The sequence below is a fragment of the Augochlora pura genome, chromosome 6 (assembly GCF_028453695.1).
Source record: "Augochlora pura isolate Apur16 chromosome 6, APUR_v2.2.1, whole genome shotgun sequence".
Taxonomy (NCBI): Eukaryota; Metazoa; Arthropoda; class Insecta; order Hymenoptera; family Halictidae; genus Augochlora; species Augochlora pura.
In genome coordinates this window covers 13,886,910-13,912,395 of record NC_135777.1, presented here as the reverse complement: position 1 = coordinate 13,912,395, position 25,486 = coordinate 13,886,910, and the positions used below count along the sequence as shown (strand labels likewise).

Genomic DNA, 25,486 nt, shown 5'->3' with positions numbered 1-25,486 from the left:
CAATATTTTAGTGTTTAGTTAGAGTGATCTCTTGGGGTCTTCTTAGTGTTATATGGATAGCTTGATTATATTTGTTGCCTTTTTCTGATATTTCTCTTATACTTTTTCTCCCCCCCCCCCCCCCCTCACTCCCCAACAACGTTATTCATTTCTCGTCCTATGAATTCCTGTAATACGTTTTAGTCATCGCACTGATCAAAACACACTTTTCTCATTTTAATGCTCAAAAGTACGAAGTTTTGCATTGCGTGTTCTTTTTAATTCTGAGACTAAAAACCGAACTTCTGAGTACATTAATAAAGAAAATCTACACTTTTTAACGCTGCCAATGGAATAAATCACCGAAAAGATAACTAGAAAGCATAGGAATTCTCAGAACATGGAACACGGAACAGGGGAGGCATCCGGAACAGAATTAGGCAAACAATCAGGAAAAGGATCGAGAAATCAATCAGGAAAGGGATCAGTGGGAACTACAAAAATGATAAAAAATGACCAGGGAACAGATCATGAAGACGAGACGTCCTTCAAGAAACTAACAAAATTTTCCTCGAAATCAAGGAGGTGAACGCCTGGAACTCTTTGGAGCTTTTGAAGCGTCTGTCATCGTCATGAGTTAAGAGGAAAACTGACATTTTACAGAATCGTGCCTCTATTTACACACTTGGAAACTGGGACTATTACAACTGATATTTGTAGCATTACGAGCCTCCAATTTCAAATAATCGCGAATTGCGTAAAAATAAGTAGACCGTGTAAATAATTACATTTATTTATTTATCAATTTTACAGAATAACAGTGTATATGATACGCTGAATATAGAATAATCTCTGCTCTTTATCCTTTACTAATTAAGGCGATTAGTATGTGAGTGATCGGTAAGAACATACAATAATATAGCACGTGTAATTTATTGGTCATCGGTGATCACGGTTCTTTATTGTTCGCGTCGAACGATTCTTCTTTTAATCTATTAATTCTCTCTCACCCCCTTTGTGTCTCACTTTCTCTCGATACTTCGCTACGGTTCGTCTCTGCAGAAATATCGTTCGCCCGATATCTCGCGCGTTCTGGTTCCGTTTCGCGGGCGGTAACGCAGTAAATCTCTATCGAGTACCATGTGTAACGATCATTGCGTCGCGAAGACACTTGTTATTCCTATGTACTCGTGCGGATAAGGCCACAAATAGTGTTTTCTTCTGCGTGTGCGTGTACGCACACACGTCCGTTATGCGTGTGCGCGTGCGTCGGAGGCTTCGTCTCTCCGACCCCCATCGTTTTCAGATAAATAATATCGGATTCGTGTGCAGAGTCGCGATTACTTCTCACGGAGAAAATGGAGAACGCATCTGCTCCGAACTTCCTAGTCTCCCGGATCGTCAAGGTTTCAGGGAGCAATCGGTTTCTCGAACGCCTGGATTCTCAAAGTTCTCGATCTCGGTATCACAAGAGACAAGCTCTCGGCTCACAGGGATACAGCCGTGATCGCAAAAGATTAAGATCTCGACAGATCGCAGGTGAACGCTCGGAGGTACGAAACGGGTTGGAATCATCGCTAAGAACTGTCCACACGAGCCCACATTTCCAGTTAATCGTTTATTAAGTTGCACGATCGCGGCACGCATCGTACGCGGTACATGATCGCCGAGCGAGTGACAAATAGCCGGCGGGCTCACGTACGACACGTACTCCCGTGTAAACAGCGTACACATGTATTCTATCCGCGTATTAATGCGCGCGTGTGTGAGTTTAAGTTAAATAAAAATAACATTATTCGTTATACGTATATCAAATTTAGTTTCCATAAGAATATATAGGATTCATCTTCGTTTTCCTCGCGTTGGTCGCGATCGTTCCTCGCCGGCGCGTCACTCTCTACCATTTTACGAAGCGAAAGGAAAAGAAACGAAAGAAAAGAAAAATAAAACAATAACGTTAATAATATAACAATCACGACGGCACGGTACGGTAGCTTCGTTCTGTCTCTAATTTAACACAGTGTAACAACTCGACGACAGTGATTCATTTACAATTTAAGGCGGTTTGATTCTCGGTTCTTATCGAGGAATGACCTCGTTCTTCCTCCTCTATGTACCGCTGTACCGACGGTCACTGACGGTCACCGACGGTCACGATTACGGAGGAGTCGAGATCTCGAACGACTACGGTCTCTCTAGAACTACGTGGCTAGGAAACGACCCCGCGAGGCAATCGTCGCGGGCAGATCGTCCCAAAGGGTTCGGAGTGTCGATGAAAAGTACCGCGTTCTCGGCGGTGGTTGCGTTGTTAGGTACGTGCATATATATACGTATATATACATTCATTTCTCGAGAGTGTGAATGGCCGAGGATGGGGAAAAGGAACACGGTAATTTTGATCGTGGGTTTTCCCTGGTTTCGAGAACGGTGAACGATTTTGAACGAAGCTTTCCGCGGTTGGACTCCACCGTGGCTTCACTCGATCTCGTTTTCAGGAAACGAAGCGTGGTTCTCGTTCCAGGGGATGATCGCGGGGCGAGGGTAGTTTGATATTCGGTCGTGCTTCTTCTCGCTCGTTCTTCGTTCTTATCGACCGACGCCAAGAAATTCTGGTTCGCTTACATCAGCTTCATCTTGGCGCACTCCGGGCAGATGATGTCTTCGTGGTCGGTGATGAAACCACGACCGACCAGCGAGGTTTTGCAGCCCGCGCAGATGAAGCAGTCGTTGTGCCAATGCCTGTCCTCGAAAGAGATGAAGCGAGTGCCGCCAATGCCTACGGTTGAACCAGTTTTTTAATAACTTTGTCGCTATTGGATCGCGGGTCTTTATACGTTTGCGGCGCAGAAAGAAAGTGCAAGGAATCTAATACTCCTTCTTATGACTTTGACAAAATGCGATGCGAGAGCTTGCATAAAGATTCGATTGTTATTTCTAGGGATCCGTTACCAGTGATTGGTTTGGAGCATGCGGTGCATCTCTTGGCGAACAGCTCGCCGAAGCAATCGGCGCAGTAGGGCTTGTCGTCGCGGGAAGTGAATCGCTGGCCAGCCAGGGAATTGTTGCAATTGCTGCAGGTAAAGCAATCTCTGTGCCACGGCTCGTTCTTGTACGTCACGCCGCCGCTAGTGATGATCTACAAAGATTACACCATCTTCTGTAGTCTCATTCCGATGTAGACGCTCGTCCTGCGTAAACGAAACGAGTGGAAACAATACCTTGTTGCACTTGACGCATCGCGTGGCGAACTTGTCCTCGTAGCAACCGGCACAGTAGATCTCCTGCTCTCGCGGGATGAAGCTCTTCGTTCCAATCGGGTTCTTGCAGACCACGCAGCAGAAGCACTTCTCGTGCCACTGTCTCGTCTTGTACTCCATCTTCTTCGTACCTGCAACGCGAGAGATTTCGTTAAACCGCTTGTTGAGCCTTAGACAATATTGAAGTTGGTCAACTAGATCCTCAGAAATGTGCTAGAGCATTAGAAAGTCGATGTAGACAGGGTAACTGAACTACGCGACCCTTACCCATGTCCTGAAAATATCACAAATTAGCTAACTTAAACCAAACTGGCCCTAGGTCTGAATAAATTGTTATATAAGTAAGGTAATTAAATTCTATAACATTATCAGATAAAGGTGTAGCTGTTCGTGTCTCTGCTGTCACATTAACCCTCGATTACAGCTCTTGAATTGGTTCCCGCAAGTCGTCTGTCTGACCCTATTTCCAGAGTGCAATTGCATTATTTGTTCAATTGCAGGAAATAACAGAACAGAAAGGGCGGAATATTTTACCGTAGTCTAGACAATATAGGGTGCGCTACGGACTTGCATCGGCTTGCTCAAGTCTAGACGATCGCGTGAGGCGCCCGGCGAGGCGAGCTGCGCTCGCGTGTCTGCTCGCACATTCGCCTCGTACCGACAATTTCCAGGGGATGAATTTTCCGGTGGCGCTTGCAAGGAAAACAAATCTTCCGGTTCCGAGCCCGCGGCTAATCTCTCGCCTTCACAATTCGGATATTCCGCCCGTCTATCGATCGCTTTCGCTTTGTTTCCGAAGAAGTCGTCGAATCCAACTTTCCTGGCGGCCTAGAAACTTTCCACGGACAGGTGCAAAAACTCCCGCGAGACCGGAAGATCCCCGGCGAAGATACGCGTCGTCTCCTGCAATGCGGTTTTCAAGTTTCGCCCGCGGAACTTTCTAGTCACGGTTGCTAATAACCTACATGCGACTGTCCCTATTCACCAGGGAATGTAAACCGATCGATCTATCGAACACCGATCACGATCGTGTCGCAAAAGGACGAGATAGGCGAAGTTTTTACGGCGACAAAATGTCTGTGATGGTTACGAGAATTGGAACGACCGAACGAAGAAAAGCTCGACGGGTGTACGCTCTTTAGAATCGATCACGATCGACGGAATTATCCAGCAAGCCTGTTGTTGGCCTCTGCTGGTAATTGCTCAGCGATCGCGATGGATCGTTTACTCCCACACGACCTCTGGTTTTCGATCATCTCCACGGTACCGTTTCCATATCTAGCCGGTGATTAATCGCGGAGGGATATGGAAGCCACGTTTATGGTCACGAAGTAGCGTAGTCAATCTATTATTTGCATCCGCGACTTACTTCTGTATGAACGGTACGTTAATTTCGTTACCGAAGGACGAAATACCACGCAGAATACTCGAGTTTTGTTAACCCTTTGCACTCGAAGCCATTTTATGTGTAAATCTAAAGTCATTCTTCTGATTCATAGCATTTCCATTCCATACTTGCGACTCGTATAACAGTGAAGAATCATTGAAATCTGAACATTGGTAATACAAAAATGATCTTGGAACGTGATGTAACTATTTTAGTGATCACTCGGTGTCACCACTCGAGTGCAAAGGGTCAACCGATGTAGCGTTTCTCGATCGGTGTCCAGTTTAGGCGAGGCGGTTGAAATGCGAATAATCGACATTCGTGGGCGTTGATCACTTCTCTCGCTCATTAACTTCGCCAGCTTTCTCTCTCTGTCTCTCTCGCGCGCCAAGGGCAACTCGGATTAATAATGATCCGCTATTCTGGAAGGTGATCTAACAGGGCCTAAACAGCCGGAACGAAATAATCAGCGCGGAGATGTCCCGTGAGTCACGGCCATAAACACCTTTTTTCGACACCTACCATCTCGATGTTCAACCGATTGAGGATAACGACGACTCTAGTCCGCATCCATCGAATCGCAATCAGTGTATTAGATGTTCTCGCAGCAGAGGACTTCAATCGCGACTCTAAGAGCCACAAAGTCAACATTGTCGAGTTCCAGCGCATCCTGACTCATTGCTGTATTCGCGAAATTCGCTCCCCGAGTTTCCACGAGGCTTTCGTGACGCATCGATTTACCGTCGAAACCAAGGATAGAGATAAAGTTCGGATCAAATGTTTGCCGGTCGATAAAACAATCGATGGTATATATCGCCACCACCGATAAACATAGAAATCCGTCGTCTTACTTGCCGAGCAAATATTCGGCTGTCATAGTGCGATGACTCGGTGCAATCTGCTATCTATGCTGTCGCAGATCGGTACGCTACAAAACGTTCTCAACAGTGGGCCTTGATAAAGCAGCAAGAATTTCCTAGTGATTGGTTGCTTAACTCTTTGCGAACGAGATTTTTCGAAGTATTATGGGTATAGTCAATTCTCTCCAATTGTCTCAAAGCTTGTAAAAAAATGGACAATTTGGAAAGAGGAGATACTGTTAGTTTTATAGTTGTTGACAATTGACTACTGTAAAAACGAAGCATAAGACTCGAATAATCGTATCCCAACTTCCCAAAGTGTCCCTTTTGGTTGACAAGCTCAGGAACAATTAGAGAGAATGTGCTCTATTTTCCTCTAAAATACAAGTTGAACAGATAAAGTTTTCTGTCAATTTTTTCGATCATCCCTTACACTCTTTCAAATAGAATTTAATACGCGTTGCTTAAATAGTAACGTTATTATATTAATTTAAGGGATTGCAGTTATCTTACTATGTATAACTTGTGTTTTGTATTTTTATTTTTATATATATACTTAGTTATTGAATATATACGGGAAGTTTGTTGTTAGGTATAAAAATTACGAAAGAAAAATACAACACAAAGGTTACATATAATAAGATAACCGCAATACCTTAAATATATATACCGATGTTTTTTATGTACGTAACGAAACTACATGACTGTAACATTTTGAATAAGACGTATGATTCAGACGTCGGCAATATGCCGGCAATCGTGCTGAACCGGTTAAAGATCCGTTCAAAGCTTTAGATGAAATTGTTAGGGACGACCGCTGGAAAATCGTCTCCGGTCGTCGGGTCCAGTTACTTTCCTTGATCGGCTTGCGTAACGCTCGCCGCACGTGGACGAGGCTTTTAAACAAATAAATAGAGAGGTTAAGCGATCCGAGCGAGGCGGTAGGTGGTTTCGCGATCGGTCTTGCGGGTCGGAGACGGGATAGCCTAGATTCCAGTGGCCCTCGAGGAAAGGAGCGATCGCGTCGGTTTTCGTGCTCGATTCCTCGTGGTCCACCGTGAGTCAGGAGGAGAGGCCAGTGACGTCATAACGTCCGACCAATAGCTCCGTATATGTATAAAGTTGGATGGTCCAAGGTCGGCGATGTGGTAATCTCGCATTATGCGCCGCCTTAACGCGCCGCGCCGCGCCGCGCCGTACGGGAACGACCTCAGACCCGATCGGTCGCGCGAAATCGATTTAACCGGGAACCAATTCGACGAGCTTCCGTCCGCCTTCCGTCGGAGACACGCGTTTCCGGTTGCCATCGAACGCGTACTACACCGGTCATCTTACCGCGAAGCGTTCGTTCGCCCGATAAGAGTGCAACGCATCACGAATTCACGGAACGATCACCGTTCCGGGAACGCGAGGCGTTCGCGAGAGGGTCAAAGCTCGCGATCGGCGCGGTGTATCGTCGATCGTTTCGATCTTTATGTGTCTAGAATCGCCGGGGCGGCGCCAGCAGCCTCGCGGATCATGGGATTCCCAGACGCGGACGGTGTAAATAAAATTTCACGACCCGCGAAACGAGCATACCATTCGATAATCCGACTTGCATGCTTCGACTCGTCGGTGGAAGCTCGTAAAAATTCTAGCGCGTGAAGATGGCCAGAAGGAAGTTGGTCTACCTAGAAAACCATTCTGAAACCTCGAGGTCGACGCGAAGGATCTCCTAAGGAAACTTAATGGCACTCTGCATCGTTTCGGAACGCATTTTCCGGTTATTAATAATTGCGCAATGGCAAACATAGATGGTCCTAATAGCGTTCGTCACGCGTCGCGCGCGTCCGACTGTTACGTAAATAGTTGCGGCATTGCGCTCATTGTGCGCTTCGAGATGATTTTTCGTTTTCTGTCGCGCGCGACCTGCTCGATCGTTCCCTTTCCCTTTCCCTTTCCCTCGCGTCGGGGATAGCGAGGATCGATTTTAAACACGATTTGCAACGCGTAACCGACGCTCCCGATAGAAATCTGTTCGATCGATAATCAACCGAACCGATCGATGTCGATGGACCGGCTCGGGTGACATCACGAGTATTAATAGGCGCCGCGTCCGATTTTTCGCCGGAGGAGCGACGCTGCTCGAAATGATTTCGAAGATCGCGGAGAATTTCTCCGGCCGTGTATTTGTTTGCTTGGACGCGCCTGACATCATTATCGAGTCGCACCGCAGCGGATTCCAGGCTGTTTCGCAACGGACGACAAACGTCGGGACGACCGGACTTCGTTTCGAGGTGCATTTAAATTGCCAATCATTCGTAAACAATCGAAAACCCGTCGAGCTTCCGCGCGAGGACGTCTCGAGATCGAAGGAGGCCTCTCTTGTCGCCTGTTGCGTGCATCGCATGGTAACCGGAAGCGAGCGTCGTTTTAATAAAGCGACGTATCGCCAATCTAACTCGCGGCTTCATTAATCATAAACCACTGGACCGGCGAGATTGTCGTAGAAACTGGTCGGTTCGGTTGTCTGCCGTGTCCCCTAGATCGCTATCTGTTTCTTGTTGCGCGTTAATTCCGGGATCTTCGTCACAGCTTCGAAGCCTTCAATTCGAGCATAGTGTTCCGAGCTTGTGGTAATTTCTTATCTTGGAGGTCCTTCTTGTCATTTCGTGCTCTATTACTCTCAACAAGTTTTTCCTATGCTCCCGCTCAAAATATAAAAAGACATTCTTCCTTTCTTCCTGAAACTCACCGGTTACCATAACTGCTTCAATAGTCTCCTCTTAATTTACGACCACTATCGCCATGTATTAAAATTCGATCGTATTATCTATTGTATCTTTCCTTTTATCATTTCTTTCCCTTGTCTTTTTTCTTTATTTCTTTTAGTTTGTTACTTGTTACTTATAATTATTATAACTAATCCGTAGATGGTACTCGTCGTCAATCTCCTTTCTCATTTAAGTCTTCAGGACATTCTCGACCCTGGGTCCTGGGACAACCTAGATTGTGAAATCCAGTGCGAAAGAATGGTTGGATCTTTTCTGAAAGCAGTGGCACTAGATTTCCAGGATACTCTTGTTTTAATTACAAACAATCTCGAATAATTAGTTAGTTCGTTAGCCAAGTGCAGCGAGGACAAGAGCGCGTGGCCGTGCTCGTGTTTCCAGATAAGGTCGCAGTCCCATTCGGGTTCCTTCCTTCTGCATGGACCTTTCTCCCCATCTCTCTCTGTCTCTCTCTCTCTCTCTCTCTCTCTCTCTCTCTATCTATCTATCTATCTATCTTTCTCTTTCGCTCCCTGCTTCTTGCCGGCTTTGATCGCCTAGTTTATCGGCAGCCGGTTGCGCGACGGCCCACGATCGGCGTGCCGACGTCGACCTTAGGGAAACTTTGAGAACGGGACCTTATGCGCCGCCCCCGCGACCAGCTCTCGGTTTCGCAATGCCCTGAACGACCCGGAACGCGTCAGAGCAATTGTCTCCTACCGAAGGGCCCTTCGAACTCTCGAATCCGAGGATCCCATCAGGTTTCAAGGATCGCCGAGCTTTCTCCGTCTAATCCAAGCTTCCTAAATCGATAAAAGAATAGTTTGCGAGAGGATGATCACCTGGTTCCGCCTTCTTCGGGTCTCCGATCAGGCAGTCCCTGCCGAGGCAGCAGCGGAATTTAGGATCACCTTCCATCGGGAACATGCTAAATATCGCGACATCCTCGTCCTTCTCCTTCGCCCTCTTTATCCTCTCCTCGCCCACCGTCTTCGTCTGCAGGTGGAGCTTGCTGGACAGCCGCTCGCTCAACGCGTCGGTGGCCATTTCCTCCTCTGCTCTTTTCGGGTCCTTTGAACTTTTCGCGGGGCAACAGACACTGGAGAACCCACGGGACCCTTTCACTCTCGATCCGATTTTCAGGAATACGCGAACGCGGTTCAAACGAGATTCTATCCTTTTAAATTTCGATGCAGGACGCGCGGGAGATTCAAACTTTTACGCGTCTATAACACTTTGGCCGACGTTTCCTTCTATTACAGACAACAGAGGCGAGATCATTGCTGTGAATTTTAGTCCTGTCGCAGCGCGAATGAAAACTGGAAAAAGCAACGAATTCAATGGAACCAAAATCGAATCGAGAGGTGGGAGAACCTGAAGAAACTATAGGCCGACGTGTAGCTGATTGATAACTGAACTGAAGGGATTCGCGAACACTGGAGGAACCGCGACGAAATCGTGGAGAATCGTGCGATTGGCCCGAAGTCTTGCGAGCCACTGAAGCACCGGAGCCGGAGACCGCTCGAAACGCGCTCGAGACCGCTCGCTGGAGTCGGCGTGCACGCCGCGAGCACGCGCACCGTGTCTCGTGTCTTGTGTCTTCTATTTCGCTGATAACTCGTGATTCCCGCGAACCTTTCCGCCTCGGCCCGCCTCGGCCTGCCTCGACCCGCAGAACCACTCCACGCTATCCTGAATCGCATCCGCGGAATATTTATATATTTGTGGGTCACGTCTTCTCCGCCAGGCCCGGTCTTCGTCCAGAGGATCGTTCTTTTTCCCTTTCGCGTTGCTCCTTTTCTACCTTCCCTCGGAAATCCAGCTGGTCTCGAGTATTTCGAGCCTCGGTCGTTCCTCCTATCAATTTTATACGTTCCTCCACCCCTCTCGATACGTTCCGAACTTCAATTTAATTTCGTTCCAAACATCAATGTAACTTCTTCGTTCTCAACGTCAATTAAATTGCGTTCTCGGCATCAATTGAACCGTGTTTTCAACAGCAATTTAATTCTGCACCGCGCATCAATTTAATTATGTTCCGAACATCAATTTAACCCTTCGCACTCGAGTGACGACTTTGAGGCGCCACTGAAAATTGCTGCATCGCGTTCCGAAGTAGCTTCTATGTTAGCGGAATTGTCTATATGTAGATAACTGTTAAAAGTGTAACTCTTGCGCGAGTTACAAGATTCAATTTCAAAGTAAATCAGAAAAACTGTATTGAATCTATAATCCAAACGACTTCGAGTGCAGGGCGTTATTTAAGATTGTGTGTCTCACAGTTGATGTACCATTTGGTGTATTGTTGCAGCGACAACGATTACTTCGAACCAGCACCTCGTTATCTGTTATCTTGTGCCCACGGTCTATTTACCCATTCGTTAATAATAGTCATCAACAGTCGTTTATACGGCGCGCAATTACAAAATTTGCTTTGCAAATCGCCGTGCACCGATGCGGTGGCATCCCCCGCGATTGCTGCGCAGAGTTCTCAGTTAATTATCGCCACGAACGATTGTACAGAAAAAGGATGAACAGAAATCCCAACTAAGCTAGGAGAAGCGATTAACCCCTTCACGTACCATTTTCTTCACAATTACTGCGATTAGGAATTTTTCGATTGGTATAATCTCTTCGAAGGGATAGAACATTAACGTTTATTCCGTGCCTGAATTTACTAGAATGCTTAAATATTAATAATAAGGGATTAGAATTTTATTCTAATTTTAAAAAACAGAACAACATCCGCGCTTAATAATTTATTACTGGTGATATCCATCACGAGTTGGACTCGTCAAAGTACGCCAAGGGGTTAATTCTCTTTGAGCTTCTCCGATACTCCGTCGAAATTATTCACGCCGATCAAACGAGCGACCTTCTCTGAATGGGAGTAGACACGGACACTTTTAAAGAGAGATACCACGTGCTCCAAGGATATCGACGAAACCGAGATAGCAATCGAGTCAGAGTTTTTCGATGCTGCTGCCGAAAGGTCGAAGGGATCGTGATCGGCCGCGATGGATCGCGTTAGATCCCGCGAGGCGATATGCTCGCGGTTCGAAAGGTCGCGATCCGTATACGGACACGCGCTGGCACCGAGTCATTTTCACGGACGATTCCTCGGCGATCCTGTCGCTATCAGCCACGCGCAATGACTCGTGTGAAGCGAAACCAGTCCGCAGGCACGAACTTCGCGAAATCGATTTTAAGTATTAGGTTGGTGCACATGAAATGTCGGATTTTTAAGCGAATGCATAAAATTGCGTATCTTTATTCGAAAGCTGTTCATCTAGTCAAAATATGTTCCGTTTGTTTCAATACACTTGTCCCAACAAGATTTTAAAACATAGATGCCTGTCTTAAAGAAATTCGGATCCTCAGAATCAATAAACTGTGATTCTAAAGATTGGAATCGTTCTAAAAATTAAAATCGTTGATAAAAGTGTATAGAGGCAAATGAAGCATACTTTGATTAGATGAACAGCTTTTGAAAAAAGATGTGCAGTTTTATATGTTCACTGAAAAATGATTTCACATGCACCCGCCTGATACATTCCATGGTCGTACATTTATCTAAAGTGTCGAAATGGAATTTTTGAAGTACATAACTACAAAAGGGTGCTACAATAAATATGTACAATTTGCTTATAACGTATACTATACATGTGGTATCAGAAGCAAAGTATTTCCAATTCTCGTGCTTCGTAGTACTTTCAAGTTGGTAACTACTTGAGTCTAGCAGCCTCAAAAACATAGAAGCGTCAATTTGCATAAAAATCGTACGAAGTTGTGCGGTCAACATTTTGAGGAAAGGTATCGCGGTGCGTTCGGCTCGGTTCCTCGAATTCGGCGGGAATCGTCGGCGCCGTTTCCTCGCGGAATTTCTTTGCTAGATAAATTCGCGTCAACTCCGAAGCGTACTTGACCGAATTACCGGCTCCGCTCGCGGCGAGTCTGCCTTTCCGCGGAAGCGGGCGCCCTCGGTGCTTCCTTCTGCTTCGAGAAATTCGACCTTTCTCGATCGCCTTGTGCCCGACGACTAACAGCGCGCGATTTTTCTTTGTCCTTTGGCAATTCGTTATCGAAACGGGCTGAAAAGTGTTCTCTCCCCGCCGAGGAGCGCGGAGGAGGTCGAAACAGTGACAAAGAGTCGTAAAACTCGTATCTTATCGCGCCCGGGGGAGATCTCCGGTCGTTGACTGTCATTTTCCCCGGTCCCCCAACAGTTTCGAGAGTCGGTGGCTCGTCCGGGGAGTCTTCGATTCGCGCGGCGAACTTCGGATTAGAGGCGTGGGCGGTCGTTTCCTTTTCGAAAGGAGCCGCGGTAATTGGCATCGGTCTCTGGAGCCACGCAGCCTTGACTCGGTTGCCTTAATAAGAAGCGCCGAATAAGAGATCTATGGCCGGCCTCCCCCGGTCGCGATCGTGAATCACAATTCAGGACGAGATCGCAAACAGGTGGTTTCGAGGCTTAGCCGAAGGACCACGCGCCTTTCGAAACTGTAGAATGGTTTCGTCGAGAGATCGCGCGACTCCAACGGAACCGATCCAGTAGAAACATTCTCGATCGAACGAGGCGTCTAGTGACTCTGAGAGCTGTCGCGAGAGTCGAACTACCGCTGTCGCGAGAATCGAAGTTAAACGTATCGATAGCGTCGATTCTGACGAGTATTTAGGGGAAAATTGGGTAAAGTTCGAGGATCGCGATCTACGTACCAGCACGGAAGATCTCTCCGCATCCATCGCAGCGGCTGGCGAATTGGGCGTCGTAGCAGTTGCCGCAGTAGATCTTGTCCACCTTGCTACCGAACTGTTTGTCCACCAAGGACACCCTGCACCTGTTGCAGAGGAAGCAAGCCTCGTGCCAGTGCTTGTCCTTGTACGACAGATCCTGAAACCAAGCATCGAATGATCCAGCATCGATCCGTCTCGCGTTGCCAGCGTCGCAATTCTTCGGTGATCGCGGGACAGCGAAAACAAGTCTCGGCTTTGGAATTATGCGATCGCGGCGAGCGAGCGGAGGAAAATATTGACACGCGGCGCAAAGATTTCCCGAACGAGGTCTGCGACGCGTTAAGGAAACGGACTCGCGATCCCGCTTGTCGGAAAAACACGATGATTCTTGTCGGTGATCGATGCGTCCGATGACCAAAATATTCGCGATCCGACGCGTAAACACGCCTCGCTGCTGGTCGAGCGATCGTCGCGCGTCGAAATCGCGCGAGTTGCCATATCTGGATCGATTATAATCGCCATCTCGACGACCTCTACGAGTCTCGTGCGTCGCGGAGGAGCTGTTCCCGCCGGTCCGAAGCGGATCCAGGCTCCCGGGAAGTCACGGTTCGTTCGAGGACCGTCTCTAACGCCGTCGTGGCTTTCGAGGGAAGACACCCGAGATTGAATTTCAGCGAATTTCCGGCGAGCTGGAGGTAGGAGAAACAGAGACGGCGTACGGCCGAGAAACGGAAATAAGCTCTCGAAGCCGATATGGCCGGCAGCACCTGCATCATCGTTTCTATTTCTAGGAATGAGTAAGTCGACGCCCATGCCCACTCGCTCGCTCGCTCGCTCGTCCGTCGCTCGCTCGCTTGCTCGCTTGCTCGCGTATCGCCACCTCGACCCCGTCATTATACACGAACCGATAATTACCGATTTTTGCGCGGAACTTCGCGGGCCGTGTCTACGACCGACACGTGCTACCCGAGACGCAAATGTCTTCCGGAAACAAGCTTCTACGTGATGAAACGGCCTGCCTGGGATTTACGTGTCTGCCGTTCGAGATATCGGGTTTCAACGAAGATTTAACATTCTGCGGAATGGTACTTGACTGGAGATACTCGTTTTGCGGTATACGTGATCACATTCTACTGCTCTCGCATGCTAATGGCTTCGTAGACAAATTTGATTTAGAAGAAACATTCGAGACACGCGCATTTCCATTCTTGTTTCAATGCATGTAGAAATTGATTTATGAATCGATGTACCAGCTCATGGACGAATTCATATACGGGTTTAATCGACGAATTCGTATGCGATTTCATGTACGAATTTAAATACAAATTTAAATACAAGATTAAATACAAAAATACGAATTTAAATACAAATTGATGTATAAACCGATGTAAAAATTCATATACGAATTCATGTAAATCGTCAAATTGATATAAAGTACATCTTACACGAATTGCAATATAAATTGATGTACGAACTGTATGTACACTCCTTTAGTAACGTAACTTGCAAAGAACAATAAGGAAATAGAATTACAAAAGAATGAGACATAAAGCGATTTTTCTGTTTGCAAAAGGATCAAATAGCCGACTTGATATTGTAGGTGGATATCAGCGGGAAATGAAGTTATTGGTTTTCACTATCGCAAAGACACGTCCGCGAAGGTGAATCGGCCTCGAAGGACGAGGTAACGATACGATATCGATCGGAACGGAAAAATCTCCGTTCGAACGAGGTCGTTGAGTGTCGTTTATCGCCGAAACATATCCGCGGCGATATCTGTGAAGAAACGATGCGTACCTTCGAGTCGATACCGATGATTTTGTTGCACTCCTCGCAGCTGTTGGCGAAAACGCTCTCATAGCACTTGATGCAGTAGGGGTGCTCGTCTCTGAGCACGTAGCGCTGCCCAGTCAGAGACTCGTCGCACTGCCAGCAGCAGAAATGACCGCTGTGCCAGTCCTTGTTCATCGCCTTCGTGTACTCGCCACTGAAAATCAACTGGAAAAAAAAAGAGGAAAACGCGACGAGTTTAGACAACGGTGCTCCGTGATTAAACAGATCTCTCGGAACCCTCGTTAGAGACCCGATCCCCATGGATTAGTGACAATTCGATCGTGAACACGATCCACGTTTTCGGAGCGGAAAGCTCCTCGGCGACGATTCGTCGGCGGCGTTAAACGCGCGCGCGATCACACGCGGCCACGGTTCGTACAAACAAGGCTCGACGAGCTTTCTTAGCAGCGAGAAACTCGGACACGCTCCTCTCACAGCATGCTTCCCGTTTGTTTCCGGCCCGCGATTAACCGAAAAGCTCCTCGCGATCTCTCTCTTTTTTCTGTAGTGTTCGCGCGGTTCTCTGGTAAATATGTACCTTGGTTGAGTGCTGTTGTATGTGCTGGCTGAGTATTTATTGTAAGGGAACATATAAGATCTATTCTGTGGCGTGAGGCATGTATCATCGCGTGGGTTGATCGCCGCGGGGCTTTGCTCTCCTGCGAGAGAGGAGCGTCTCGGGGAGACGATAGCTCGCTCCGCCACCCTCTGGATCCCGAAATCGGCGGACGACGCATTTCCCACCCCCTAAAAAAAGTCGAACGCAACGAACGAATTCCAGAACTCCTGGCGAAACGAAAAATTACGCGAGACGTTTTCGGGTCGACGAGACCGGGGCAGTGGGGGGCAAATGGAGAAGAGAGCTTTCCTCGCCAGGGAAAGTAGGTCGCAAACAGAGTGCTCTCGGTTGGACAGCTTGTTTTCGCTGTTGCCAAAAGGGAAACATCGATTCCGTGGCGGTTCTAGGCAACTACACCTACGTAAACGTTTTAGATCCTTAGAACCATTTTGAAATGGCGGCATCAACGAATACCGAATTCACGGAACCGTACGGGGACCGTAGCCCTCGATCCTGATCCCGATCCCGATCCCGATCCCGATCGGCCGGCGAGAATCGCGATCGTTCGGGTGGCGAGCGTGTCGATCGTAAGCGGAAGGATCGCGCGAGGGGGGCTGATACTCGGCACATCTGCAGCCAGCACATACTCTTCGATGGCGTGGTGGTTCTGCGTGCTGTCGACCTCGGTGATCGTGACCTCGGCGTTCTGATCGTGGCTCTCCCTGCGCTTGGTCGTCTTCTTCACTTTGCGAACCTTGCGCTCGGTGGTCGTGTACACTACACTGTCTACGTCCGCCATCGTTCTTCGGCCTGGTCTCTCTGTTCCGGGATACTTTGCGCTCTCGAGAAGGCTTTGCGTCCGGTCACCGATCGATCGCGATCTGGACAACTAACTCTGCGGATCCGTGCACCGAGGGAAACCAGGAGAGGACTGACCGGGTCCAGGGGACGATGGGGACCACGAGGAGAGTCAGAGACTGTCACAGAGAGAGAGAGAGAGAGAGAGAGAGAGAGTGTGTGTGTGAGGGTGACAGAGAGAGAGAGAGAGAGAGCGGTGGTGGAGGTGGTGGTGGTGGTGGTGGTTTTCGTCGCTATGGAAATGAACGAGTGGACGGTGGAAACCGAAGCGGAGCGTGCGATCAGAGAGTCTTCCTTCCGTGTTAACCCAGCAGCTTTCGAGCTTGCGAACCGACTGAAATCTAGGATCGGTCCGCTCCGGGCGTCATCATATCGGGACGCTATTTTCGGCGTCCCGACGACTCCAGAAACGCGCCTCGCCGCGTCGCGTCGCGTCTCTTCCACCCTCTTCACCCGCCGACCCCCTTCCGTCCCGCGTTTTCTCCTCCTTCTCCGAGATTCTCGATGCAGTGTGCCGGGTGCAACTTTTCTACGACACCCCTCTCTTACTCTCTTACTCTCTCTCTCTCTCTCTCTCTCTCTCTTTCTCGCGTTGGTTCACGAATTCTCTGCCGCCTCTTCTATCCGAGAGACACCGATATGCTCCTCGGCTCGCGATGGGTTACAGGACACCGTCAAAGATCCCTTCTAAAACCCATCCTTCCTCCCTTTTTTGACGGTGTCGCTTCCCTTCGGTCCCTCCTCCCTTCCCTTTCTTTTTATTCGACACTTCTGGCCGCGGATATTTCGGGACCCTGACGTCGCCTCTCCTCTCGTCGAGACGAGAAACAGAGGCGAGGTGTGATTCGCGGATTCCAGACCGCGATCGACGATCGACAGCTCTTTCGTCGAAAGGGGGGCGCAGAACGATGGCGGCGTCTACAGTTTGCCGGCTAGGTGTAAATTGTCGCGAAAATGTTCGTGTCGATCCTTGGTGGCAAACAATTTGTGTACAAGTGAACGATGCATGGGGACCTTCTGATTTCCTAGCTCTGCTTGTCGTTTTTCCGAGGCCGAAATGACGCGAGCGTCGAATCGACGCCCATTAGTTGTCCCTTCTCTTTATGCTAATGGAAAACAAGGGAAATTTATCCTTGTTTGTAACTAGAAAAAGAAGGAAAAAATATCGACGTCCATTTCTTGACGATCGCGTGACTCCGACCCGATATGTATACTTCGATATTTCTATCGTATTTGTACGCGCGGCTATCGACGAAAGTGTTCGTCCATGTTGCAGACGCAGATTATGGGAATTAGGTCCGAAATGCCAGATCCGGAGCCGAGAGCTCGCTGTATTTCTGTCGGCGTTTAATCGACGGGAATAATTCTCATTGTTGGACCGGCTGACGTTTCGGCACAGAATAGAGCGATAAACATTGTTCACGGTCTATTGTGGATCTTTTATGGATCGTCGAGGTCGCGAGTCTCGGGATCCGAGCTCTCGAATCCGACTCGTAGCCCCGAATCGGCTCGAATCTTCTTTGCGACTGCGGGGAGGGGTGGCCGGGGCGAGGAGGTCGAAGGTGGTGAATTGACGTTGATCGAAAAGGTTTGTCAAACATCGACCGGTTTCCTGAAACATCGAGGCGTCGGACGCGACGCCTTGATCGCGTGCCAAACAGGTGGTTCCTGGTTGGCGCGGGGGTGGCGAGCCGCTAGTGGCGAAAAATAGAGAAGAAATCCACCGGTGTAATTGGGTCGGAATGTTTCACACATCACCAATACCTGCGCGCCCACCCGCACGCCGACGCGACGCCTCCTTCGCGATACTAATCTCTCCCTTTCTCCCCGCGTCCGCGATCAATTCGACGAACGGTTTCACGAAACACGCTGCTCCAAAATAAACCCGTGTTCCCTCTTTCCATCGCGACATTTATCATCCGCGCCGCTGATTGATCGTCCCGTGAAAGATTTATTGTTTGTCGGCGTCCACCGATTCTCGCGAGTAGACGTGACATTGGCAGTAGCATGAATCGCCGCGATACGAACGATATTAATGAAACCGAGGATCATTTTCATATCGCAATCGTGACGATGAAATCCGCAATGGGATAAATACTTTCGCGGTGTCTTTGGTTCGCTGAAATTGACGGTTTCGCAACGAGCAGCAACCGGACGGAGAGTTTAGCTGAATAACGGCATACGGTTCCCAAAAATCTGCAGCCGAGTACTGGCGGAGTTTTGCTATTTGTAGGTACGCGAATGTAGGAGATATTACTATAGTTCGGAAACAATAAATGTTAACACTTTATCGACCGGTAGCCTATGAATCAGCTTTTCCCCTCGATCGGTAGCCTGTGAATCGGTTGCCATAGTAACCCTTAATTTGTTATCTATTATTGAAATAAATGTGTTCAACTGTACTACGAGCTTCAATATTATTATATAAATTTTTAAATATTAAATATCTTTCACGATTAATAGGATATATAATATCCAAATAGGAACGAAAATTTTTACAACCGGATAACCGGTAGATAAAGTGTTAAAAATGCGTATAGAGAACAAATTTTTGTAATAAAATAGAAATTCTCAAAGACGATTTTAAGAAACAGGAGTTAGATTAAACTGTTTCTTTTAATAATTTTGATACGCCAGAAGTAACGTAATCCAATTATTTCACTCGCGCGTCTTCTCAACAAATCCATTAATTCCGCAGTTTATCGATGCTTCTTCGACTCTTGTTTCTTGCGATTATTATTTACAAAGCGAGTTGTCTCTACGGCCTACCGATAATTATCTTCGTCGGAAAGATCGAGATCCTTCACAATTCTTTAAGCCAAAAGCAACAAGAATTACGCGGATGGACTTAGTACGATCGGCATTGTCGAAAGATCTATAATCGTCCCGACGATTTGCAAGCCGTGTTTCTGGTAAATCCGCTGAATATTTTCTTACATAGTAATCGCGATCACGCGATGTATCGTTTTGCCCATCGTTGCCAGAATACGCGAGGAACGCCGGACCCGTTATAAATAGCTGGAAAATGAAAATCGGCCGTGACAGGAGAACGCGATCGCCTACGCGAATCGAGGATCGCATCGGACGGTAACATAATATCGACGAAGGGGTCCGGAAGAGGCGCGCGTCGCCTGATTAAAAATACAACCTCCGGGGAAAAAGCGGGTCGACCAAAAAAGAGGGACACCGATGCCGGATCTCTCGATCGCAGTGGTATAGCACCGATTATCCTCCGACGGGACTTTGAACCACGAGCAGACTAAGATTCTAATCCGTTCGTCGAGCTTCGAGTTAAACAATTGGCCTGCAACGATCCGCTACATCGAGATGCAAACGTAAAATTGATTCGCAAGCTACAACAATTTGCATATCGAGGCGGAAAAATAAACGAGGAGAGATCGAACGATTGCTCGATCCGAAGAAGGGGTCGCCGAAAGAGGATCCGAAAAAATTAGCAGAATTTTCGAGATGCCCGGAGATCAATCGGAATGTCATAAAAATCTGGATTCCGCGCCGCTGCACGGAGGGAAACCCTGCCGAAGTGTCCCCTCTTGAGTAAACGGCTCGCCTCGGCCGCGATATAAGCGTATATTATTTGCAGACGGGCATGAGATTGATATTTTGGGAGACCCCACGCGAGCCACACGGCACCAATAAACGCCGCGGACCGCGAGGCTGTTTCATGAGAACATCCGCCGGATTTTCTCGGCCTGTCGCGGCTTCATTTTTCTTTCCCCATCCACGAAAAAGCGGTTCCAACAAATCTTGCCCAACTTTAGATAACAATAGCGGAGAACCGAGACCACGGACGCTGGGCGCACCCTGCGAACGCGAGTCTCTCGAGCCAGCCAGCAGTTTTTCATCGTTCCGAGTCGCTGACGAGCTCGGACTACTTAGGTCGGTCGAATTCGACAGAGCGGTACCATGGTCGGCGATGATGTCTCGATTGGTTCGCCGTGCCGAGTACGCGGAGCCTTGTGAGTATTCGATCGAACAGAGATATTTAGTGTGTCCGGCAGGTGCGAGCAGGTACACATGACACACGGTGTTATTTACAAGAATGAGAAGAAGTGGAAGGACGAACGAGAAACGATTGAACGAAGGGTGCAACATGTAAGCGTCAAGCCATGTCCTAATTAGACGTCGCAAGAGACCAAATCCCTGTTGTTCGACCGACCAACGCGACTAGAAACAAACAAAACACGTTCTACGGCTGCGTCCAAATTGGCAACGCGCGCGACACGACGATGATGTATTCGTCGGTTGCGTTGCTTGAAATCGGAACTTGTTTGTTTTTTGCAACGTTCATAAGAATAATGGACCATTTCGCGGAGTTATTGATTTCCGAAGCACGGAGAGGCATGATCTGCGATCGAATAAATTGTCACCTCCGTCCACTTGGCAGCAAGCACCACGAGATTTCTCGAATATTTGTTCTAATCTACTCTCTGTTTGCTATGTCTCGTGTTTACAGAGCACCCGTACATTGCATAATTATTTTCATTTCAACGAAGAGATTGTGATATTGACAGAGACATTTAGAAAGCTTGACCGTGAACTTGCGATCGACGTTCGGATAGACGATAGCAATGCCAGACTAGGACACAGCCGTACAAATCTCCAACCAAAAAGGGGTCTAATTCAAGGGAACTCTGCACCTATGGGGTCAAATCATTGTTCGCTTTTTTTCAGGCTTTCTGCTTCTTCGCGGCACGATCCAAGTGGGGGTGATCACATGATTAATGCTGGCACAGTGTTACGCCTGAGAGTCGAGTGCTAGTCGGAGTGTCGAATCGTGTCTGTTTAAGGTGTGAGTGACAAAAGGGGGGGGTCGAGATGTCGTGCTCGGAGAGAGACGGGAGGACCTTGGTTGCGTCATTACCCAGAAAGCTTTGTTCCGATCGGTATCCGGGATCGAGTACTGTATCGGTCCTGAAGCCGCACTCACATCCTCGGCGTCCCAGTAGTCGGTGTCCTCGTCGTGGGAGGAGGACCAGAAACCCTTCCGCGAGTTCTCGTTGTCCTCCGGCCAGGGAGGCTCGGCCGGAGTCGTCAGGATGTCTCGGATCCTCTCGTAGTCCTCCAGCTCCGCTTCCTCGAAGCTGGATATTCTAAGAAGCCGCGCGGTATCCTTGGCACCTTCGACGGAGGTGCGCGCGTTCGTCGGACCGCTGGTAGGCGCGACCGCTCTATCGTCGTCGGACTTATCCCTGGACTGGGTCCCGAATCTTCTGTTCTTGAAGGTTCGCCGATTGAAGCGATCCCGGGACATCAGGTCGCGCCGGCTCTCCGACAGTCCCAGCACCGAGCTCTCCGCCGGCGGTTCCTCGAAGTCGACCAGAAGCTCGTCGAAGCTGGTCTGGGTCAGCACCGACACGCTCTTCCGGCTCTCGGACCTGGACAACGCCGGACTGCCGAACGGGGAGGTGTTGGTGGACTCGTCCCGGTACACCCGTTGCATGGAGATATCCGACTTCCTCCGCTCTGGTTCTCGGTGCCTCTTCGATCGCCTGCCCGTCAAGTTCTCCGCCGATTTGCTCACCTCCGAGGTCTTCGACTTCAGCCTCGTCGGCTTCCTGACGATCGTGCTCGAGGACTTGATGTTCCTCTTCCTCTGGCTTACTCTGGGCCCTTCGACTGGAACCTCCGAGCGGTTTTCCTCTACCAGGACATCCTCAGTGTTCGCCGATTGCTCCGCGGAGGCTTCGAAACCAATCGATCCCTGCGACGTCGCGAGATCGGGCGATCTCGAGTGAGACTTTCTATACTGCTTCCTCGAAGTCCTTCTAGTTTGCCGAGTGTCCGACTCATCGTCCCTGGAGGATCCTCCCTCCGACGGACTCTCGTGCCGCTTGACCAAGGGTAGCGAGTCCAAGGTCTTCTTAGTCGGCGCTTCGTTGCCAGAGTCGTTGTCGAAGGACGTGCCGACGTCGCTGGAGGGATCGGAGCTCGAGTACGTCTCCGTCACGTTGAACGGTATCGGCGTGGGTATTCTGACGTACCTATCGGGTTCTGGAGCTGTCAGAGACAGCGGTCGATCCCGCGAGCTGCTCTCGACTTTCAAGTTCTCCCCGGCGTCTTCGTAAGACGTCTCTCCCTCGTACTCCCTGTCGTAGATCTCTTCGATCTCTACGCTCCGATCGTCTCTCTCTCCGGATTCGCTGACCTCGACCAGGTAGTCCAAGTCCGGACTCAACCTGGAGTCCGGAGTGCATCCTGGACGTAGGAGGAACTCCCTGGGACTGTACTCCGAGAGATAATCGAAGTTCTTGTCCTTGGATCTTAGCTCCGCCCTGATTCTCAAACTGTATTCGTGCAGGTTCTCCAGCTTGTGCTTGGCACCGCGAGGCAAATTCGCGTTCTCCGAGTGGCTGTAGCTGCAAATGGAGTCGTGGGTGCTCATGTTGTCGGCCTGCTCGTGGTACGACAGGCATGGGGTCGCCGGCTGATTGATCGTGATGATCACTCCGTCGGAGACGTGTCTGAGGCACGCGAGCAACTCCAGCACGCCGACGCAGCCAATCAACACGGACATCATCAGACCCATCTTGGCGGTTGCTCTGTCAGACTCGAAGCAAACGATCTACGGGAAATCCTCGTCAAGGATCACTGAACCATTACCATCACCTTGTCATCCCATGTCCGTGTTTCCATTCTCGTGTACGATCTTCTAGATGTATATATTGAAGAACACCACGATTCGGAGCTCCTCCTCGTCGAAGAGCGTGGGGAACTTGAGCGTCCTGCGAGGCCAATCCATCGGGTGTCCTCGGGAATGGCTCTGTGTCACCTCGGCGGATCCTCTAACGCGGTGACGTCACTCGAAGGAAGACGGCAAAGGAGAGAGAGATAGAGAGCAAGAGATAGAGATACAGAGAGAGAGAGAGAGAGAGAAGGAGCGAGTCGGATGGGTAGAGGAGAGAGAGAGAGAGACACGATCCTAGGGGGGACACCCACCACCCACGCGCGGCCACTTCTCTCCACGGTAGCGAGAGCACGTTTCAGCACACGGTCGAAGGTGTCTCGGAGGTGTCTCACCTAACCCCGTGACTCGTCGTGACCAGGCTGCCACCCGAGGGCAGAGATATCCTGATCTCGGAGGCGACAGAGGCGGCGACGGAGAGGCGACGATCACGCGATGATTATCGCTGGTTATCCATGCTGCCGGATGGCGGCCAGAGAACTGTTTTATTTTCCGCGGGCAAAACCGTTCGGACACCGGGGCAAACTGGTGGCCGTTCGGCTCGTTATGTCGACGTAGCAGACTTCGACTCGGGCTACGGACCGCGTTGAGGCTAAGGCTAAAGTTAGCCCGAATGTCCCTGGACGCGAATCCCTGTCCTTAATGCCGCGTACGCGTCGCGATCGATCACCGGCGGGCCGGATAATTAACGCGTCCCGATTTGGCAATCGTCGCCAGCCCGTGCGAGGCGTTTCGACCGATTATTGGCTGCCCCCGCCGATCGACGACGTGCCCAAGCGACGCCTCGCCCTAATGACCCGATCATTGAACGGCGTCCCGCGCGTTTTCGTTCGACGCCGCGCGTCGCGTGGGCGGCCCCGATATTTCCACGTCGCCACGAGACGAGACGAGACGAGACGAGACTTTGGCAGCTCTAGTCAGATTCGCCTCGCCGGTGGAAACGCTACGCCTCTTGGCAATACGATAGGTAACCAGATTCTCGCGGCTCCTGACGAGCCGCGACCCTGCCTGTTCGAACACCGCATCGAATCTGTCTTCTTCGGTTATCGCGGCTCCCGATTCTCTCGGTTCTCTGACCGAAACTCTGGAAACCGGGCCCCCATTGGAATCCTTTTCCAACGAGGACGCAGCGGTCGAGAAGGACAAGCCATCCAAAACGCTGCAGAATTATTGCAGGACACGCGAAGGCAAATTCTTGAGACGGTTAATGTCGCGATCATCTTCTGGACTCGATGTGGAAATTCCGAGGAGGATTACGTAGTCGGCGATGGCCGAATTTCTGGCGTCACTCGGGCGATTTTATTTCGGTTACCTCATCGGTTACGATTCTACCGGCGGGACCGATCTTCGATACACGTTTTGCGCGCGGTACGCATCTGGCCACTCTCCAAACAGATATCGAGACGGCCAGCCCGCCGCTTATCGAACCCTCGATGATCTATATTCGCGGGAACCTAACACCGGTCGATTTCTCTCGGAAACAAATTCGCTGTTGTTGCGATCTCTTGACGGAACTTGCTTTTGGGCGGGAAACAGGCGGCCGGTCCTTCGCGACGTGGCAAACGCGGTGCTTTCGCAGAGTATAGGGAGGCGAACTTCGTTACTTGAAGTATGTAGAGCATAGGTTTCTGCATCGTTCACGCGAACGAATTATAGAAAATTGCATAGACATGCTCAAGCGTTCTCGTAGCTTGTCAAAGTTCCATTGACGGAAAGAAGAAGGTTCTATTCGGGCGGTAGCTATTCGATGGGGTTCGAAGACCTTTGATAAATTGCTGAGCTGTGCTGGACAGGTTCAGGGTCGATGAATTTTTGCCAGATTCGCAAAGTTCTGGCATTGGTGCGACGACCGCTGGAGCCGCGTTACTGAATGAACACGAGAGGAAGAGGTCTGCGAGAACTGCGGTGCCGGCTGCGTAATCGTCGTCCGGACCACTTGGTCCGCGACCGTCGTCGTCGCTCGAAATAAACGCATCGTCGACGACCTGTCGGGACGCGAGCCGAAATAAATCGCGGCAGTGTCCGTGCGGGTTCTAGCTGGATCGTGGACAGCGTACACAATCCGCTCCAAACGATATCATCGAGTCCGCGGATGGCGCACCAGTTGCACCTTCCGATGGATCGATGCATTTGGTAATGAACAAAAGGCTTCTCTATGATCAGCCGGCTGCATAGAAAGATTGCTGCGCATTCCTGGGGGCATTGTTGGCAACCGCTTCGACAGTTTCAACTGTGGACATGTGGGTTGCAGACCTCAGCGCTGCGAATATAGTCTGTAAATTTGGTCGACAAATTAACACGTTGATGATCGCAACGAAATCAAAACATGTTGGTTAATCGAGACTGGAAAGTTACAGATCACGAACCAGCTCTACATGAAATTGGTTCTAGTAAGCAAGCGGAAAGGAGTATCTAATAAACTCCTTCTTATGTTTTTGACTAGGAATAATTTAGAGGCGGCCGGTACCCGAGACTTTGGGTTATAATCGGGCCGGGTATTTTCTTCGGGTCGACATTTGAAATTTTTGGATACTCGGAAAAAGCTCGGATAACTAAATTTGAAATC

General features: G+C 49.4%; 1 protein-coding gene across 11 annotated transcripts in view; it reads right to left on the bottom strand.

The window, feature by feature from the left end:
- Positions 1 to 756: 756 nt before the first annotated feature.
- Positions 757 to 25,486, bottom strand: part of Lmpt (four and a half LIM domains protein limpet) — a 106,068-nt gene continuing 81,338 nt past the window's right edge. For 7 of the 11 annotated variants that reach the window (XM_078182701.1, XM_078182702.1, XM_078182695.1 and 4 more), the window contains 5 exons: positions 14,765 to 14,965; positions 12,950 to 13,124; positions 3,198 to 3,367; positions 2,929 to 3,115; positions 757 to 2,755 (listed from right to left, as the gene is read on the bottom strand). In XM_078182701.1, the coding sequence (XP_078038827.1) occupies positions 2,598 to 2,755; positions 2,929 to 3,115; positions 3,198 to 3,367; positions 12,950 to 13,124; positions 14,765 to 14,965 (891 nt within the window). In that variant the 3' untranslated portion in view covers positions 757 to 2,597. Of the gene's footprint in view, positions 2,756 to 2,928; positions 3,116 to 3,197; positions 3,368 to 9,075; positions 9,742 to 12,949; positions 13,125 to 14,764; positions 14,966 to 16,006; positions 16,572 to 21,099; positions 24,691 to 25,486 lie in introns of those variants that run through there. The other 4 variants (XM_078182696.1, XM_078182698.1, XM_078182704.1 and 1 more) reach the window with 4 other exon arrangements.